This window comes from Corapipo altera, unplaced genomic scaffold (assembly GCF_003945725.1).
Source record: "Corapipo altera isolate COAL_440 unplaced genomic scaffold, ASM394572v1 23b, whole genome shotgun sequence".
In the NCBI taxonomy this organism is placed as follows: Eukaryota; Metazoa; Chordata; class Aves; order Passeriformes; family Pipridae; genus Corapipo; species Corapipo altera.
In genome coordinates this window covers 3,342,786-3,363,774 of record NW_020884885.1, presented here as the reverse complement: position 1 = coordinate 3,363,774, position 20,989 = coordinate 3,342,786, and the positions used below count along the sequence as shown (strand labels likewise).

The 20,989-nt window shown below is 41.3% G+C and overlaps 1 protein-coding gene across 7 annotated transcripts in view; it reads left to right on the top strand.

Moving 5' to 3' along the window:
- PLEKHH1 (pleckstrin homology, MyTH4 and FERM domain containing H1) overlaps nt 1-20,989 on the top strand; it is a 57,736-nt gene that overhangs the window by 3,388 nt on the left and 33,359 nt on the right. The window contains exons 1-9 of one of the 7 annotated variants that reach the window (XM_027642260.1): nt 63-92; nt 210-405; nt 1,175-1,388; nt 4,001-4,088; nt 7,102-7,276; nt 12,919-12,981; nt 15,687-15,836; nt 18,846-18,929; nt 20,469-20,550. In XM_027642260.1, coding sequence (XP_027498061.1) covers nt 7,136-7,276; nt 12,919-12,981; nt 15,687-15,836; nt 18,846-18,929; nt 20,469-20,550 — 520 coding nt within the window. In that variant the 5' untranslated portion in view covers nt 63-92; nt 210-405; nt 1,175-1,388; nt 4,001-4,088; nt 7,102-7,135. Of the gene's footprint in view, nt 1-55; nt 93-209; nt 407-1,174; nt 1,389-4,000; nt 4,089-6,828; nt 7,020-7,101; nt 7,277-12,918; nt 12,982-15,686; nt 15,837-18,845; nt 18,930-20,468; nt 20,551-20,989 lie in introns of those variants that run through there. The other 6 variants (XR_003527496.1, XM_027642259.1, XM_027642261.1 and 3 more) reach the window with 6 other exon arrangements.

The following is a 20,989-nucleotide window of genomic DNA, read 5'->3' as shown; positions in this document are numbered from 1 at the left end:
CCCCGCCGCCCCGCGGGCCGGGAGCCCCGGGAGGCCGCCGGCTGCGCCCGCCAGCGCCCTGCCCCGCCCGCACGGACACCGCGCCGGCCAAGGTGAGAGCGGGCGGGGGGCGCCCCGGGCGGGGAGAGGGCGGCCGAGTGCTCTAGAGAGCCGGTCTGTGCGGGGCTGGCTGTCACAGCCTTTCTTCCCCTTCTTGTCTTTCTTCGAAGGTGATGGTAAGGGGACTGGCGGGAGCGTTCTGGAGGTGATGTTGTGTCATCTCTGTTAACCGAGGTTTGCCTTCGGTTCTGGGACTTTGGCCCTGAAGAGGCGTGGAAGAGATGGGGGGAGGAATGGCCACACGAGGGGGAAAAGGCAGCCCAAGTGTAAATGTGTCTAAGTCCTGCTGTTTCTTCTGCCTTTCCGGTAAGCCTCGGTGTACAGGGCAAGACCTCTGCAGGTAAAATGGCACAACCGGGAGCCCCTGTTCCTGCCTCCTGGCACTCTTAGTAGCCAAGCCACCTGCACTGATGTAGAGGGGAATTTATTCCCCGCTCTCCACCCCCCGGCTCGCGACAAGCCTTGCCCTTCTCACTGCTTTTTGTGTTTGGTTTTTTTTTTTCCCCTCCATGCTCTGCACATCCCAGGCCTCACTCCTGAACGGGAAATGACTGTGTGGCTGAACAATTCCAATGGCCTCAGGGCTAAAAAGCTGGGGGGTGAAACTGGTTATGAAGTGGAAAATGAGGTGGCCGCGGACAGGGAGTTGATTAATAGTACGGGATTTCTCCACTGAGTTTTGCCCGTACTGCTGACCCCTTTGGTGTTGATGCAGTGACACGGGAGGAAACCTCTCTCCCTTCATGTGTTACATTTATCACATTTCTACTGATTTTTTTATAGTAAGATGGTAGCTAAAAGTTAGACCAGTATTCAGGTCTGGTGTTCAGGCAGGGTCTGGTGCATATTACTGGCAGGTGCTCAGAACTGCAGTCCTCCTGTGCTGACTGAATCCCCTATGACAGCCTGGATAAACTGATTGCTGAGCTGAGGAGACGTTTGTATTTGAAATATGGAAATAGTGTTTCACTTGTCTTCTTTGTTTGCACTGAATGAACAAAGTGCAAACACTTTACTTGCATTTATATCTGCAACTGAAAGTCTTCATGTTGATTAATTGTTTTTATTCTTAAAGGGCATTTTAGATGGAAATATACAAAGTCTCTGAAGTGTTGTGAATTCTAGTCTGGATCCACCTACATCTGGGAAAACACTTGATCCTGGTCTAAAAACAAACAAACAAAAACCCCAAAGCTCAGAAAAACCTCAAAAACCCAAAAAACAACCATATGACATCTTGGTATAAATTTTAGCTTAATCAGAATTACAACTGGATATGGGCACTCCAAGTAAATATTTATTTTGTATATTACATTTAGTGTCAGAACTGTCTCTGATGTTGGTCGAAACAGACAGATATATGCATGAGACTTATAGTTTTGACTGCATTTAGCAGTTGGCGCAGTAGTTTTCCCCCCACTGAGTTCTAAGGACTTCGTAGCTCCCATTATCTTCACTGACAGTTTAATATGTTTGATGCTTAGAACTGAAAATCAAGTTGCTCTTTAAGAAGCAGCTGTATGCATTTAAGAATTAAGTTTTGAAAATCTCGGCTTGTTTGAACAAAGTGGCTGCTTCCTATTTTCCAAGTTCCTAAAGTAAGAGTTCTGCATCTGAAAATATCTGACTCCCAACTTATTCATATGCCTAGGGGAAAAAAGAACCAGTTTTATATAAATCTATAACCATAAATATATAAATATGGTTTAGATAACCATATAAATTCTTTATCTGATGTGAAAAGGACCAATATCTGGGAGAGGCAGGGGAATCAAAGAATGAAGTGAATAAAGACTGTTAAGAATTATGAAAAAAGGCACGTGAAATGGCAGATCCAATAGAAAGAATTTAAAGTCAGTCTATCAAAATAAAGTTGATACTGTAATTCAGAGAGTGAGACAAACTGCTTACATTGAGGAGAATGGGGGAGAAGGAACAATATATTTTAACAGTAAAAGAAATTTCAGAATAAATTTTGTAAATAAGTTATAATTTAGGGGTAAGTATCAGACGTGATACAAAATCTTTCTCTGAAAAAGCATAAGGTTTTTGCTAGAGGGGAAAAGCTGTAATTCTAGTCTCTAGCCTTCAGAAATAATTTGGTATGATGACACATGGGGAAGTTATTAGCTTAAGTGGAGGAGATGGGGGATTAATAGAAGAATGGTAAGATAGACAAATGACAAAAGAGAATGTGACAACACAGTGGTGAAGAAGGGTCTATTAGATGGTAGGTATTTTACTGGAAGAGTTGACTGACAGAGGGGATAAATCTAATGACTCAAAGTAAAATTGTGCGTTAGAAGTAGTAATAAAGTGGGCATAAAACCTGGAAGAGTACTCTTTAAAATCAGCAGAGGAGGAAAAGATATGGTTATACTAATCAATCACAGGGTAACCATGGGCCTGTTGAATTTTGCAATCAGAGTTGATAAGGTTGGAAGGGACCACAGTGGGTCATCTGGTCTGATCTCCCTGCTCAAGCAAGGTGATTCTATAGCACATTACACAGGATTGCATCCACATGGTTCTTCAATATCTCCAGTAGGGGAAACTCCACACAGTAAAGAAGTTTTTCCTCATGTCTAGATGGAACTTCCTGTGCATCAGTTTCTGCTCATTGTCTCTTGTCCTGTTGTGTGATACCACAATGGCCAGTAGTACAGAGAATATTGATCTTTTGGAGATCTGACTCAGACATGAGCTTTATTAATCTGTTCTAGTGCCATTGTAATTACCTTCCTGCACTCCAAAGTCTGGCATTTGCAAAGGAAAAGCCAACTGAGATTCTTCTGCTCCAGTTGTGTCAATTTGTCTGTGAATGTTGACCACCAGTATAATATGGTGGAAAGTGCTAAATGCCTTTACACAAGGCTTTGGTATGGGTGCATGCTGCCTTTCAGATGCAGTTGTGGTCGCCCATGGCTGTGAAGGGGAGGGAGAAAGATAAAACCTGGCCCTTTTATATGATGTGGTCTGAAGCTGGAACAGGTGCAGAGCAAGAGTGGTGAGCTTTTCTTAGGAGACTAGAGGAGCCCCTTATCTCTAGCCTTGCAAATCAGGTCTCTAAGGGGGAGCTTTTGATATCTACAAACACATCAAGAGGTAAATATGAGGAAGGGGAAAAAAGCTAACTAAGCTGAAGGGCGCTAATCTACAAGAATGAACAGATACAGGCTGATTATGATTATATTTATGCTGGTAACTGGAAGGCAGCTCGTTAGATGGGTGATGTTCTAGAACAACAGGAGCAGTGGGAGCAAAACTGCATGCATAGTTCTAGGGAAGAGAGTGTTCATTTATGAAAGGGATTATATGATGCAGTTGTCCATAGTGATAAGGAACAAGGTGTCATGATTCAGGATATCTATCCCAGTCTTAGACTTCCTATTCAGAATAGGGTATTTTAGTTCAACCAAAAGTTATGGACTAAATGGGAAAATTACTTTTGCTCTGGCATAAGCTGTGTGGTACATCAGTTTCATTTTGCTTTGTGCCATTAGAGTTCATCCCATTCATTTGTATGTCCTTTTTGAACTTAAGCTTTATGAATAAAGACTAAAATCTCTTTATACTTGTATGAAAGAGAACAAAATTTCGTTTGAGAGCTGAATTATTATGTACAAAACAGAGTTAGCTGTAAACAAACTTATGGTGGTGTAGCATCCTTCCATGACTTAGTGCCCTCTTTTGGCTTGGGAAAGACTGATAGCAGTACCTTAGAGGGAAACCATACAATGTTGTGATGTGTACCAAAGGTAACCTGGTTAAATGCATGGCAAGGAGCTAGGGCTAGAGATTAGATCAATGTGCTGGATGGACTGTGGAAAAGGATGGCCTTTGTTTCTGTAAAACTGGAAGTGTGCTGCTTGTAGAATAGTAGTTTTCTTTCCTATTGCAGAATGTTTTCAGTGATGCAGTGCCTTTGCCTTGTTTTACTTAAACCTGCCTTCTGACCTGGAATAGTGTTCCATAATTCACTGGAAAGGTAGGCAACTTGCTGTCTGGAAACTTTGTATTACTGAACAAAGCAGCCTATCCGTAAAATAACTTGCAGGTAATGTTTGTAGCTAAAGTGTATAAAATGTGTCTTCCTTAACTCGGAACATCAGAGATTTAGCTGAATAGAGTGGTTTACTGTGTTATGTATACTCACACTATTATATTCTCAGGGTAACTTGAATCTCAAGTCTTAGGAGCAAATGACAAGTGGGTACAACTAGAGGGACATCTTAAACTTTTCCACTCTGCAAAGGCAGATGTAAAGGCAATGAGGCTGAGTGACTTCATTGCTCTCTCTCAAGTCTTGGTCTGTTCCTTGGTCTGTCACAGCCTGGGACTTGCAAGTTTGTCTATTAGCAGGTGAGAAGCTCCTTTAACAAGTAAGGATTTAATTGTTTTGATGAAGTTGAGCTAATAGCTGTTCTGGCTATGTAAACATTCATTATTGTAGAATGGCCGCTGGACTACACACACTGAGTTGATCTTAAAAACCTTTTTGTTCACAAATGCCTTATTATTCCACCCGAAGTCTGGAAACATGGGGGCCTTGCACTCCATGCCAAATTTCACGAGTTTGTGGTACGCTATTGGGAACTAGGTGAACTACCATCAGACCTTCGTGATGCAGTCATCATCACTTTGTATAAGAAGAAAGGTACTAAATCAGACTGCTCAAATTACCGTGGTATTACTCTGCTCTCCATTGCTGGCAAAATCCTGGCAAGAATACTCTTGAACAGACTAATACCTGCTATAGCAGAAGGAATTCTACCTGAAAGTCAGTGTGGTTTCAGAGCCAACAGGAGTATCACAGACATGGTATTTGTTCTCAGACAACTGCAAGAGAAGTGTAGGGAACAGAACAAAGGTCTCTATGTAACCTTTGTTGATCTCACCAAGGCTTTCAATACTGTGAGCAGAAAAGGTCTATGGCAGATTTGGGAACGGTTAGGATGTCCCCCCAAGTTCCTTAAAATTATCATCTCACTCCATGAGGATCAGCATGGCCAAGTCAGATATGGCAATGCACTTTCTGAGCCCTTTCTAATAAAGAATGGTGTGAAACAAGGCTGCGTTCTTGCACCAACCCTATTCACAGTCTTTTTCAGCATGATGCTCCAAAGGGCCACGGCAGTCCTCGATGATCAGGGCGGTATCTACATTTGATACCGTACTGATGGAAGCCTATCCAACCTAAGGCAACTGAAGGCCCACACCAAGACCTTAAATCATCTTGTCCAGGAACTGCTCTATGCTGATGATGCCGCCCTTGTCGCTCACACAGAAGTAGCTCTGCAGCGTTTAACATCCTGCTTTGCAGATGCTGCTGAACTCTTTGGGCTGGAAGTCAGCTTAAAGAAGACAGAAGTTCTCTATCAACCTGCACCTCAGGAAGTCTTCCATCATCCCCATATCACCATTGGCCAATCAGAGCTCAAACCAGTCCAGCAGTTTAATTACTTAGGTAACCTCATCTCCTCAGACGGTTAAGACTGATGGAGAGATAGACAACAGGTTAGCAAAGACATATTGTGCTTTTGGAAAACTCCATAAAAGAGTTTGGCGTAATAAACACTTGAAGAAAAGTACCAAGATCAGTGTTTACAGAGCCATTGTGCTGTCTACCCTCTTATATGGTTCCGAATCATGGGTCATCTACCGCCGCCACCTGTGTCTCCTAAAATGCTTCCATCAACGCTGTCTCTGCACAATCCTAAACATCTACTGGTCAGATTATGTGACCAATACATCTGTTCTAGAACAAGCAGCAGTCACAAGCATTGAGGCCATGTTGCTGAGAACACAACTGTGCTGGGCAGGGCATGTCTCAAGGATGAAGGACCACTGCCTCCCTAAGATCTTGCTTTATGGTGAACTTGCCACTGGTTGCCGCAAGAGAGGAGCCCCGAAGAGAAGATACAAGGACTTCCTGAAACAACATCTCAGCCTTGGCCATATTGATCAACATAACTGGTCTACTCTGGCCTCAAATTGGGAGGTCTGGAGACACACCATCTATAACGCTGCTGTTTCCTTTGAGAAAGCACACAGGATCACCCTTGAGGAGAAAAGACAACGCAGAAAGAATCGTGTCCTGCAGAATATACCACCTAAGGGGTCTTTCTGCTGTGCCTTTTGCAATCGGATATGTCCATCTTGTATTGGCCTCATCAGCCACCATCGTGCTTGTAACAAATGTGGATAGAGCCTTCCTAAATCTTTGTTCGCGAAGCCTAGTCATGACTGACTATGCGTCTTTTACAATGAGCACAAAGTATCTGAGATGTCTAAACAGTTACTGAGTAGGAAAATAAAACAACTTCACAAACTACAGCTTTCTCCACTTTCTGGATTTGTATATATCGCTTGATGTCTACAAGGACTTCAGTAGAGCAGCATGTTTTGTCTTAAGCTTTAACTTATTCCTGGATGAGTTCTCTTTATGTTTTAACGGAGCAATTGTATAGATACTGGGGCACTTCCACTCTTACTATGGACTGACTGTATCAAGTAGTTAGGGATTGGGAACAGTGTTGCATAATACATCACATCATCTTAACACAGTCTGCATGAGATAAGGCACTGGTGCCCCTAACTGAAAATATGTGTGTTGTGTGTGTGATACGTGAGTTATATTTAGGAAGTTTTAATGACTTGAGAGTTTATAACCATACTGGTACAAAGAAGCCAGAAGTAAAGCTACTAATCTCTGGGTAGAAGCTGAGCAAGACTGTAAGGGTAGTGGTAAGGCTGTTTCTGGAATATACAGTACGATGCATTAGTAAATTATTTACTCACTCTACAGGTAAAAGTTTATCCATTAAGAGTAACCTCTGGCAGAGGGCAATATCAATAACTCGGGATAGTACCACTTCATCTTCTGCTTGGGGAAGAAATTACCTTTGTTACCAGTTCAGTAAGATGGACCAAGGAAGATTAGACACAGGGGGTGATAAGTTTGTCCTTCTAAAATACTTTTTTTTTTTTTCCTTTGTAGGTTTTTTTGGAGCACCTCAGATGACATCCTAAATGGATGATCAACTTCACAATGGCAGAACTCACACTGGAAAATGGCAGCTGTATGGACTGGCAAAAGCGATGCCTTGCGTTGGAGTCCCAGCTCTTCAAATTCCGCTTGCAGGCAAGCAAGATCCGAGAGCTGCTAGCTGAGAAGGTGAGGCAGTGGTGATGACTTCTACTTTGTAATAAGTTATGACATGAAAGCAAAAAGTCTGTAAGTGCCGAGCTATCCAACAGAACTGTTACTTGCAGTAACGATTTCTTTCTTGATTACAGTATGTTTTTGCACTCTGCTTATTTTACTCAAGATGCAGAGATGTGCCTGTCTGAGTGGTGAAGGTGGCATTAGTGAAAATAAGGATTTGACCTTGTTTACTGCAAAATCACCAAGTATTTGGACTCTGGTGGAAAACAGTATGTCAGCAAGATTCTGGATATCTAAAGTGACTGAGGCAGCTGCAGAACAAAGATGGATGCTGTGGGTTAGAACATCAGTACTGGGACTTGGCTGGCAACAGAAAAGCTTATAGGAGTGCAAATTATGCTATAATGTTAAAAAACTAGACAAGGGTACATGTGTTGCCATAGTGTTAGAATAACATTTTATATCCAGTCAAAACATTCTGGGGATGCTGAGGAGCAGGGCCAGATATTTTGAGATCTGAATGTTAGAAACTTGCATAGCATCTGTGATTTTAGAGGCATCTCCCACTAATCTCTTTCAAGTGTACTCAGTGAATTTGTTTACATCCTAGGGGAGAGGACTGGCAATATTTGAGGGGTTTGTTGGAGTTTTCTCTTTTGTTTGTTTTCATCATGGTGTGAATTTTTTGTGTTTTTTTCTTTACCTTAGATTGAGTTGTTTTTCAATTTGAATTAAAGCTTTTTCACTAAATTGTATAAAATCCAAGTTTGTAGGTTGCTGTGGGGTTCCTTCTTTTTTTTCCAAATGTGGCTTACATTATCATAGTCCAGTCCAAGATTGCTCAGATATTGCTCAAATATTTACTGTTGGAAAGTGAGAACAGATTCTTTCAGTCACAGTTTACTAATGATATTAAAATCTGTACAACTAGCTGCAGTTTACTGTACATGATGACAGATGCATTCTAAACTCACTTTTGCCCTATTTTGTATTAGGTAACTTCTGTGTGTATATTCTTGTTTGTTGATTTTGGATGTAAAAACATCAAAATGTTGGCTACTTCAGAGTGGAGTAATTTTCATCCTTGCTTTCACTGTAATTACATTTTTAGTAATGCCATATAGTGCATGAGACATTCATTCTACCCATCATATTTTAATAAATTATGCAATTATAATTACCCTTTTCATCTCTTCAAGGTAGCTTCTGAGGTGGACCTTGGTGATTACTTACCTTGAAAAACATTGAAAGTAGTTGTAATGTCCATTTAGATAAAGGCACATTAAAAAAATAATTTATAGATGTGGCCCAGGTCTGGTAAAGAGAATCAGTATTCATTTGCTGTGTTATGGAATCTGTGTCCTTGTGCTTTCTTAATATCTGTTTTGAGAAACTTTCTGACTACCCACACAGAAAACAAACCTACGTAGAAGACTTTCTTTCTGGAGAACAAACTTGCTAGATATCTTTTGACTATTTCTTTAGGGAGGGGCTCCATGGCAGGGAATGAAATTTTCATCTTCTTCAGGGGGCTCCTCAAGGAAGGGACCTGACTGCCATAAATCCAGCCTCTCAGTCAAAGCGATGTTCCCCAGGAGTAGCTTGGTTCAGTGATCAGGTTATTCTGTAACTACCTGTACAGAACTGTTGTAGGCTTACTTGAAGGTTCAAAGAGCTAGCAGGCTTGCAATTCTCTGAATGTCATGTGGGAAGGGGAGAGCCTCGGGGACTATGGGGCAGCTCCAGCAGGCCCTCCTGCTGCAGGTGGACTCAAGGCACCAGAGCAGTTGCTCCGCACACAGTGCTCATGCTGAACACTGTTGTTGGGAATTGTCCTCTGCCTCAGGTTCCCAAGTGGTCTGTAACAACTTGCTCAGAGATCCTCCTTCCCTTCTCAGTCACCACAGGGCTCTCCAGCAGTCACAGCAACAGCTTGTATCTGTGCTGCATCCTTCTCCCGCTCAGGTGGCCAGTGATGCATAACTGAAAGAGATACATGGTTTATGATAGTGATGCCAGCTTCAGGGATTTTTATCATAGATTTTTATAGTAACTGTGATTTTTAATCTTTTTTTTCTCACTGTTCTATCTGAGAGAATCAAGAGATTCAGACTTATTTGAGAGTACTGCATTTCAAAAAAGGTTTTTTGAGGTAGTGGGGGGGGGTGATTTTGGAAAAGTATGTAGTGGGCACAGTTTGAATCTGTGTTGCCAACCTGTGGTGAACATTGTCCCGAGATCCTCCCAATATGGTTTGTAGCAACAGGAAAATTATTTTTTAAAAAAGTGATTTAGATGGTGAAAGTGAAGAACAGTGTTAACAGTGGTGTGATACTTGCTCACCAGCCAGGTTGTCTCAAGGGTTTTGAAGTGACTGATTGAAAGGCTTGGAGACCTGATCCCCCACATTTTAAATTATTCTTTATAACTAATTTTATTACTTAAAGACAAGTTTTACTATTTTAACTCACAAAAAACCCCAACCACTCATGCCTGGCATTGGTAGTACAATGTGCTCCAACAGTTTAAGTACTTGAGATTTTTAAAATCCGCTTAGATTGAATAATCTAGATCGCAGTTCAGAACATGAGGAATTTAAAACCCAGTGGTTTAACTGCCAGTGCCCTAGTTCACATGGTGTGAACTTCCACATTGATAGCCTGGTCTCAGCTATTGAACAGAGCTACCCAAGCTGGGCAGAGCCTGGCTGTTGGTCAGTACGGCAGAAAGACCCCAGCCCCTGGTCTCCCAGACAGAGCCCTGCCATCCTGCTGGACCCCCATAGGGCACAAGGCCCCTGGATCCTACCTTGTTGTGGACATGAGCAGGGATCTATTCTCTTTGGAAACTGGCAGTTGTTTTCACTCTGTCTTGTACACACACACTGAAAAGGGATACTCCTCTGTTGGTGAGCGGCATAGTAGATCGTTTCCTTGGCAGCAAGTTGGCCTGGTTAGGAGTGAGCACTGGAACAGAACAACAGGAGGAAAAGGAAGCTGAGACATGCAGGAATTTTTTTCACTCAGTTTTATGTAGCCTCTTCTGAGCCATCAGGAGAGGGAAAGCCTCTGTGAATGGTTGATCGGAGGATCTTTTGCAGCTTTTAGAAGGGCCATCTGGGTAACATTTAACCTGCTTCTATCTTACTTCAGTAAGCAATGAACATTTGGAAAAAGGCTCTTTTGTGTCATGCAAGCATGGCTATTCAACTAGTCCTGTTTCTCCCATACAAACTGTCTGGGCTGACGTTTTGGAGAAGAGTTTAATGAATTGGGCTTGGTCGCTAAGTTTTTTATATGACCTGGGTCATGTTGCTTAGTAGCATTTGTCAAATGATAAAGCATTTTGAATGAAAGGACCCATGTAAGTACCAAGCATTATTATTAATTCATTGAGGGATTTGAAAGAGCCTTACAAGCGTGGTTGTATTAAATCTGAATGTGCTCCAGTGAGACCGCTGACACTGGGGATGAGCAAAATAATAGTTTTGTGTACATGAGAAACACAGTTCGTAGTAGTAGGAAGACCCAACAAGGAAGTTAAGAAAAGTACAAGTTCATTTAAGGCTACAGAGGGAATTAGGGTGACAAAAGTAATTGATTTGACTGGAATGTAGCCAACTCATCCTGGTTGCAAAAGAACTTTTTAGTGATCAGGGATGGTCCCAACATACATTCTCTATCCTGATCAGGATCTAGAACTGCTAGCAATGCAAAGCAAACTGTCATGAGGCTGGGACAACAATGAGTTTTTCAGTCAGAACAGTGTTGTCTTAAAATAACCTGAGTCTTTCATGAAGATTGCCCACCTTTGGAAAAAGGCTCAGAGTTCTGTCTGTGCTGTGAATGTAGACCCTGTCAATTAATCAGAAAACTAACGGAGATCATTGATTCTGAAGCTACTGTCTTAAACAGCCTTTGTTTCACAAAGTGTATTATGTCTCCATAATAGTTATGTTGGCATCTGTCTTTTGCCAATATATTTTGCCGCTACCTATCTGTGGTGATGACTATCCAGAGACTAACAGATAAATGCATGGGTACATCACTGTTCCTAAGGGACACATACTTGTGTTGTAGCACAGACCACTGCTCTCAGTGTTAGATTGCCTTGAGCTCAGTCTCCTCCAAGACTCTAATAGTCTTTGGTTAGAGTGGCGTTGTCTGTGCAATGTTCTGTGGCATCTCTCTGATCCTCTGCCAAGCAAGCATCCATAATTTGGATATTAAACTACATAGACTGTGATATCCTTAATTGCTTTACTGAAAAAGTAAACCTGAGAGGTATCGTGCTAAATGTGTCACTTTCTGATCTTCATGGTTTGAATTTGTCATTGCGCTTTTAGTTACATGACTACTGAGATGTCTGCATATATGTACCTTTCTGGTATGTTTGTTGATAGGTGTCAATCTGCTCTTATGATCAATGGGTGCAAATGGAAAGAAGAATTGTCTTCTTCAATTGTTGCTGTCTGAAAAAGGGAAATGGAAAGGCAGGAATGCTGCCACATCCATTCTGGGTGATCAACCCAAGAGGAACAAGTCTCATTTTCAGAAGTACTGGTTTGGTCCTTTTAGTGACCAACCTGAATACTTGACTCCAGTGCATTATCAAGAACTGTAAAACATTGGAGAGGAAAAGAGCTCAGTTCCCTTTATAGTTAGTTTTCTTCTTGAAGCTTGATTCTTTTAATCTTCTGAAGGTGTTTCTGTGTCATTCTTTCTGTAGTAAAACACAAGTAGGTGCTGGAAACTCCATGAAGCATTCTTCAAATTTTGCAACTTAGTGGATGGTACTTAGTGTCACTGATTTCATAATACTGGGTTTATATCTGAGACCCATCAAAGCAGGGAAGATCATGAAAGATGATCTTGAAAGCACCGAATTAGATAGTAGGTTGCTTCAAAAAAAAAAAAGAACACCTCAAAAAATGGGCTCTAGCGGCAAATTATTAGAGGAACACCAGGTATGGGGGGTATCTACATTTCATGAGAGTGAAGTGGTTTATGTACATTTAGGATGAAATTCTATTCAATGTCTTTTGACTTCAATAGCACCAATGCTCAGATGTCAAATCACCGAATTGTCAGTTTGCAAAGCTGTTTAAAGTGCAAAGAAGCATAGGAAAGTTAAGATCATTGTTAATCTTATGAGTTATGAGCCTATGATGCTTTTGAAGGCAATGCAAAATATTCATATGTCATAATGTGGCATCATAGAGAACCTGCCGTGAGCTTTACAAGATGTATTAATTTTTATTTACCATTGTGAATGAATCCTAGCTAAAATAAAATCAGGGAATAATGGTGCACTGTAGACAGGCTTCTTGCAGGGACAGCCCATGGTGTGTAAATTCTAGAGATGAGGTCAAGACTTTGGGACTATTCCTTTGACCCATGTAATGAATGATGAAGTTCACTAATGAGACAACAGTTCCGGTAAATTCAAAGTAGAGTAGAAGACTGGGAAAGATCAAAGGCTTTTTTTTTTTTTCCCTGGTCAGAGCTGTCCAGTTAACTCAAAAGATGCCAAAGAAAATCTGTAGACTTGCACAAGAAATGGGAGATTCCTGAGTAAGACAGGTGAATTTTCAGGTGATGTTAATTTTTTTTTTTTCTCCTCCTCTTCCATCTTCTTTTCTGGCTCTGAAGATGCAGGAATTGGAGCAGAGAGTGATAGAAGCAGAGCAAAGAGCTGAAGAGGCAGAGAAACAGGTAAGAGATTTTTTTTATGGTTGCTTTGGTACAAATCCACCAGTAACTTCCTCTAAGTTCCTTCTGGCCTGGCATACAGACAGCACTCTGCCGTGCTATGCCCTGCTAGGGAAACATTGATTTACAGTAGTGAATGGATTTTCTGGTCTACTTGCCAGTATTTGAGCCTTAGCTGTGACCAGGTGCCTGAATATGTTGAACCCTAAGTGAAAAGTAGCACCTTAGATCTGCCTCTCAGCATCATAGCCTTTACCCTCTAGTCTGTCATAGGGATGCTTGGTTATAGAAAAGGAAGGAAATGTTGTATCTCAGGATTAAAGCACAAAGATAGAGCTACCTGGCAGGTCCTCAGAAAACAAGTACTTAAGAGTACTGGTAAGGACTTGTCTACAAGTAGAGAAGGTTCTATGAAAGAAGTAGGTTTTGCAGACACACCCTTATCACTTGTTTTGGACATTCTGTATAGTTAATTACTGCTCTGGCTTAGGAGCCCATGCAGAAAAACAGTGAGTTGGATTCATTGCCTGTTACTGGAACCATCTACAAAATTAGGCATAATAATTAGGCATAAGCTAGTCCTTCTATGCTTCTTGAATAATGGAGAAGGGGAGAGACAGCGAGACTTCATCTTGTGAACAGGCTATAAAGAACAAAGAACCTTTGGGAAGCAGACTGATTTACTGTAAGGAGCATTATGGAAACAAAAGAGCCAAGAAGGGCTAAGTGGTCTGGGCCCTTGCATCACTGCAGAACGCTGATGAAGAGAAGGTTTGAAGTGAAGCAGCTCCCTCCAGCTGGACAAGGCTGCAGGACTGAGCGTTGAGTCAGAGATTAAAGCACAGAACTAAAAGCTGCACAGGATGGTTGAGAATGGCTGTCAAAGATGACTTCAGTAGTGAAGGACTGAATAGGCAGTGTTATAAGCACTGGGAAACATATTGCCTAGGAATCAAGAACTTGAAGTTCTGGGAAAGGTATTCTGTCTGTAGAACATACTTTTTCATGCCAGTTTGATATTGACATCAAGATTTTTTTACTGACCATTTTAATTATAAGAAAGATGCTATGTCTAGACACCACACTGTTGGCTTCTATGCTAGAGCAGCAACTGCCAACCAAGAACAAGAATTATTCTTGAGAGTGGTATCAGTAAGTTCACACCCAACCAAGATAGGCAAAGGTAACACAATACAGGCAAAAATGACAGCTGTGACAGCACTAGCAGGAAATACAATTATTACCACAGGCCAGTGAAGAAGGTTTCATACTAGCAGACACCTCAATGATAGGAGTACAGTGTCCATGATATGGTAAAATGCAATGACAGCAAGGGAGAAGATGGAGAGCAAGTCAAATCCAGGTCCAAGAATGGGCAAGAAAGGGAGAACTTGTCTGGGAAGGTGTAGCAGAAATGAGGGTTGCCTTCACTCACCTGCCACCTGCAGAAATGAGGGTTGCCTTCACTCACCTGCCACCAGCAGTTCTGTAGCCGTATGTTGGCAGGTCCTAAAGACTAGCAACCCTCAATGTTTGCCTTTACAGCAGCCTTATCCACATCCAGAGATAAGTGTTCCTAGAGAAATACTTCATTGCTGCCTGACAGCCTAAAGAAGTGACAACATAAGAGCAGGACCATTCCCTTTCACTAATGAGTACATTCACCATGAATGAGAAGCAGCTGACAAATGAGAGAGCTCCACATCAAGTGCAAAATCCCGTGTTATCTTTCTCTCCAGGAGTCTGGGGGGTTGGATTTATTAATTCAATGGACTCCCTGTAGCTGCCAACCTCAATTAAGGAAATCACATGTTTGCAGTCCCCTTGCTGAGCCTCTAGTACAGAGTCAGCATTTGGGCATCAGACAGAAAGGAGGGGCCATTTCTTTTTACTGTAATCACCCTAAACTCTAATGAAAACACATCCGACTCAGCAGGCTTAGTTTTCTGGCTCAGATGTTGGGCGCCTACCTTTCTGATTCAATATGAGGAAGAGGCAGTAGGTTTCTCTGCCTAATAGAGGCAGACAGGAGGACAAAACACAGCTTCTGCAAGTATGAAGTGTAGGCTGCTCAGCAGAGCATGAGTAACTCTCTTGCAGAGACTCTGTGAAGTGCTCAGATTGCTGCCTGCGTTTTGTCTTTCTGGTTCTAAATTCATGCTAAATTAATGGTATCTGGAGTTGGTTTCTTTACAGATTTAGCTTCTTTGGGAAGAAGCTGGTGTTGGAACCAGATATTTTCCCATCATCAAATTCTGCAATTAGCACATTTGAGTTAAGTTAAGGGGATTCAATTCATCTTTAGAAATGAAGTCTTTTAATCGTTTGCAATAGAATGAAGTAACAGTAAAATGAAGTGACATTACTGAGAGACATAGGTTTTGAAGAAGGCAAAGAGATTTTAAAAATTCTCTGAAAACCTGAAATGCTTCAACAGCGGCTAGATTTTAGTGCATTGAAACTTTGTAGTGAAGGAGCATTGCAATGGTGTTTCTCTTGCTGAGATGAAAAAGTGTTGGCACTGGCAGGAGCTCAAAGATAGGCAAATCTTCTGAAATATCTAACATGGCAACTCCTTAGTAGGTCTGTAGAAAACACTTGTCAGAAAGACGGGAGTTGCTGAAACACTTTTGGTTTGTTGAAACACATTGGTTTGGTTTTTGTTGTTTTGCTTGTTTTTTTTAATCTCCTTCTGATTATTATTATAGGTCAGAGTTATGGAAGAGAAGATAAAACTAGCGAATGTGAAGATTTGTGAATCAGACAGCACCCTGTACAGGAAATACCAAGACCTGATGGGCACGGTGCAAGGAAAAGAGGATCTGATCAGCAGATTGGAGACACAGCTAGCAAAACAGGTAGGGGTATTTTCTGCAGGGAGACCTGCAGCTTTTATGAGTTAGAGAGATTCTGTAATGTGTGGTTCAAAGGTATGGATTATATCTTTTTGCACATTAGCCTCTCAGTTGCATTCAGATTAGCTCTAAAATGATGCCTGCTGAGTACAAGATCCTCTCTTCCTTTTCACACAGAACATCCACTCTGCTTCAGTAGTCCATGTCTCTTCATTATAGGAGATCGGTCAGTGTGTTTAAAGGGCTTCCTTATGTTAGTGCTGAGACCCTAAATTGTAATGCTACCGTCTGGTCACAGTGTTCCTCTGGCTTCCTAGCATATAGATTGCATTACAAAATCATTATGTAGCCCATCTCTGACTGTTTATGCTGCTTCTTGAGAAGGGTCTTTTCCCAGTCTTCAGCAATCCTTTAACGTAGTTCATCTTGGAAGAAGTTCTTTAGAGAGAGTGATTGGGCATTGGAATGGGCTGCCCAGGGAGGTCATGGAGTCACTGTCCCTGGAGGCATTTAAGAAGAGACTGGATGTGGCACTTTTTGCCATGGTCTAGTAGACAAGGTGGTGTTGGGTCAAAGGTTGGACTCGATGGTCTCAGAGGTCTTTTCCAATCTAGTTGATTCTGTGATCTCTCATCAGATGTCTTCATTGTAAGAGAGCAGCTGTTTCCCAATATGGATACTTCTTAGTCTCTTCCATTTTCAGTTGGTCGAAGGAAGGAGCTAGTTCTATAGCAGGGCTTCTCTTTTGGCTCTGGTAAGGGCTTTCCCCTGTGGTTTTTATAACATGAGGAATGAGGTATTCCTATGTGTTGCTAAGTAAATTACTTTTAAATAGAAATAACTCAGTAGAATTTTAAACCAAACAAAAAATGACCATTTGAGTTACATTTAACTAATTGAAACCTATTTCAAGGACTGGTAGTAGAAATCTTCCTGTCCTAGCAACAAGAGCCAAAATGAGATTCTAGAAATGAAAGCCAAAGCTTGACAATTCCAGAGAAGAAACACTCTTTGACAGAGTCATTGGTTTAGTTTCAGAATGGGATGAGATGGTGGCAATGCTAGAAGGTCACTGAGGATCCCTGTAAGGCATCCTATTTGTTTTCACTGGGATGGGAAAAGCTGTGGAGTTCAGAGTGTTATTAAGAGAACACTGAGGTCATGTCTGGACCACACAATAGTGTGGGACACAAAGAATCTCTAATTGCCTTTGGATCTTAAAGCACAATAACTGCTATGGGTGCTGTGCCTAAGTGAATTGGTTCTGCTTAGAAGTGGGGCTTACTAAACTTGGTGACAATGATGGTGTCATACTGCTATTCTACTTTAGGACCCTAAATAAAATCTTGGCATTGCATTTTGCCATGTAGCATAGTAATATTCTGAATCTTTTACCTCTTAGACTCTGATTTGAGACTAGTCCAGGTCAATAGGAATTCAAAGCCATTTCGCATATGACGGATATTCAGAGATGGTAGGTCTACTATATGTGCCAGATCATTTCAGACCTGTAGGCACATCTAGTATTCTGACTCCAGCAGAGGTTGAGACCCAATGATTTGGAACACACACAGTCATATAAAAGGGAAAAAAAAAGCTAAATAAATGCTCTTCTTAAAGCATGTTATTTGATTGCTTTTATTTCATTATGCTCAACTACAAATGTTACTGCTACCTATAGTGTTGCTAAGGCCTGTTTTAAAGTCAGCAAACATACTTGAATAGGAACATTTAAATGTGCAGTTGTGGTGATAAACAGCATAGAGTGATTAAAAGTGATGTGAAAATGTGGGGAATTTTGCACAGTCTACTGTGTATTTATATGGTATTCATCAGTTTGAAAAACTTAAAGTGGGGGGACGCAATGACATTTTTATTATCATAGTTACCAGTATTTTTTCACATCAGAAAAAGACAATCTAGCGGAAACCACTAAGTGCTGCCAAAAGTCTTTGCCCATTAATTGGAGAAACCAGAGCTGAATGTGCTATATAATGTAGCATATATTCCTCCTCCCTCCCTCCCTTGCTCCTGGAACTGATTTCTTCTTGCAGATGTTTAAATCGTTATGTAGATAGGAGAGCTTTCAGTGATGTTGCTTCTGATGGAGCTACACAGGAGATAAACAGAAGGCTTCAGATGTTCATGGTATTAATCTGACATCTTTCAAAGGAAATTTCCAGAAAAGTTAAAAACATGGCTAAGAAAACACAGCTGCGAAAATGATGTAGCAATATTGCACAGATATTTGGGGGGAAAATGTTCATTGTGCAAACAAACAGTATTGCCATAACACCTCTGTGTGGACTAGAACCTGTTTTAATGGGTATGTAAAGGTACAATCACTTACACCATCTGAAAACCTCCTAGCAGGTCTTAGTGTTTCAAGGTCAAGTTTTGGAGCTGGGTTTTTGGTTTTGTTGGGTTTTTTTTCCCTTAGTTTACTTTTTCAATGAAAATATTGTGTGTGTGTGTGTGTTAAATACATTGTTGGTATTAGTTTCTGTCTTGTGTATCTTCAAAGTCTGTGCCCTACACTTGTGCTTACAGCAGTTGAATCCCTTTTGCTTGGAATGATCAGATTTTATAAAACACTTATAAGCATTGCTTAATTCTTATTAACTGTGGGCAATAATGTGTGTGTAGGTTGGGGTAACACTACAGATGTCAATAGCAAACAGCAACATTGCAAAACCATCTGAAACAGAAAAAGTTGCAGATTGTACTCAAACTCTGGTAGGTGAGCAATCATTACCTGAGCTGGATTTTGCTATTCCAGAACAAACTCTTGAAACAACTCTCTGAATTTAACTCTAGAGACCATGTAAGACAACTTAGAGCTTGATTTTTTTCAAAGGCCAGCTAAATAATAATATCCAATTAACAGTCTTAAATCTTATATCTGGAATGGGAGCGTCAGTGTTTCAGTCACTCCCGGTGCAGTAACTTACTGAGAACAGTTCGTTGTATTCTCCTTGTGTTTGTAATGTTGGGTTTGGTTTTTTGGCACAGAAACAGTTGAGGACTGAAGAAGCCAAAATTGTTCAAGAGAAAGCTGCCAAGATCAAAGAATGGGTAACATTTAAGCTCAGGGAGGTAAGTCTCTAGCTTGCTGCAAAGTTTTAAGGCTTGTGCGTAGGTGCAGTGGCTGCACTGCCAGTGGGCTTCTGTGTAGGACAGTACTCTGAGGACAGTCAATCTGCCACAGAGGCTCTCTGCCTGCTTGGCCCTACGCATACTCTGTTGTAGAGCTGGGGTCATCACTCTTGGTTGAGGGCTACTGACTTTATTGGGCAAAGTATAAATGACCGTGAAGTCACCAGTGCCCAAAAGCAGTCTCTGAAGAAGATTTAGTAGTCACAAGTGGCTTTCACCTCGCTTTCCTCTGCCTCTCCCTTTTTTCTCTGGGTGCACTTTCTGTCTTTCTGACAAACCAGCTGTAACACAAACATGTCCTTTGCTCTGCCTTAATCTACCATCTCTGACTAATGGTGTTTTCCTACTGCCCAGTATTTTCTCATCTCTAACCTTTCTGTCCTATCCATCCTATGGACTTGTGCCTCTATCTGGGCCTACCTTCTAGAAAAACAAAGACAGTGGGTCAGCATGCAGTTTTGAAGATGCAGTAATAGTTTGCAACTGGGAGTGGGGCTATCTGGTCTTTTATTCCAAGTTAAAGACATGTATTTCCCAGTTATTGCAGAAAGGGAATTTCTTGAAGTTGGAAGAAGCAGTCTTTGTGGTCACTAATTATGTTATGATGGGACTTTGTCGTATCATTGAATTGCCTAGATATTTCACCAGGCTGCTGGGCTGCTTCTCTTTCATTTTCCTGTATGAGATAACTTAAGATGCATTTACATTACTGACTGGTGCAGCGCAAAGAAGGAAGCACGGGGTTAATTTGGTGTGGTCTGCTGTGAATCCAGGGCCATACATTCACATTGTGTCTTTACTGCCAATGAAGTTTGTGCCAGATGCTGATTCTATGTGCGTACCATGCAAAAGTGGAGCACTGCCAATTGGAGAACTTAGAGTCTGTGTTGCAAATGGGTTACCCTAGACAGCACGACTGATGTGGTTTCAACTTTGCCATCAAGAAGGAAGCCTGTCTGGGTGCACCACTGCTGTGTTTAAGAATGGATGCTGAGACACTTAAAGTAAAGGCATAAGGCAAATTTGCAAAGAATCTCTCATGCTGTAGTTGGAAATGTAAATGCACCCTTAACATTTGTTGGCTTTTTTCTTTGGTCCCCTTCTTTTACTATATACAGGGTGAGATGGAAAAATGCTCCTTCAGGGTAATGCTTTTTTTGATTCTCTCTTTGGTGACAGTTATTTCTGCAACAGGAGTAAATGATAAACAATATCATGGAAATAAATTAGAAGACCTATTTGAGAAGCACAATGGTATATGCAGAGGCTGTTTGAGAAAGCACAGCAAAATGTTTAAGTGGGTTGTCCAGTGCAGCTGCTGAGTAGAAGGATTTCAAGGTGACTGGTAGACTCACGCATCATTTTTTTCCTTGTTAAGACACTTGAATGTGGTAAAGATGAAGACATATTCTGTATAGAGGATCACTTGCACACACAGTTTTGCATTATGTTTCAGTTTTTGTTATTGTTTTTTCATAGCTTGAGCTAGAGAATTACCACCTGAAAACTTGTAATCAGAGGCTGATGGAGCAAATTGAAGCCCTTCAGGATACATTGCAAGGTAAATGTGTTCACCTAGTAACCACCACAAGAGTGGAAGTTAGCATTCCCAGGTTGTATTCTTAATTTTGTCAGAAAGTAACACTTGTAACAGCAAGCAGTGGAATCGCTCTGTTCCTCAGAGGATCTATTTTTAAGATGGGAATACCATGCTTACCTGCCTTAAACTCTTAATTGTTTTCCCACTAATGATTGAACACAGAACCCTTTTTTAAAAATCTGCTTTTGCCATTAAAATAAGCCACTGAGCTCCTGAATTAGAAGCATTCATTGAAGTACGTAGTAAAGTACATTCACTTCAGTGCTAGAGGGGAGAAGCCCCTGAGGTATTTCACTTTACTTCCACATGTGAGTCATTCTCATCCCCACAGAACCTCTGCTATCATGTGAGCTGAGTAATTGAATAATCCAAGGCAGCAGATGCCTGGTCTGGCTTTAGG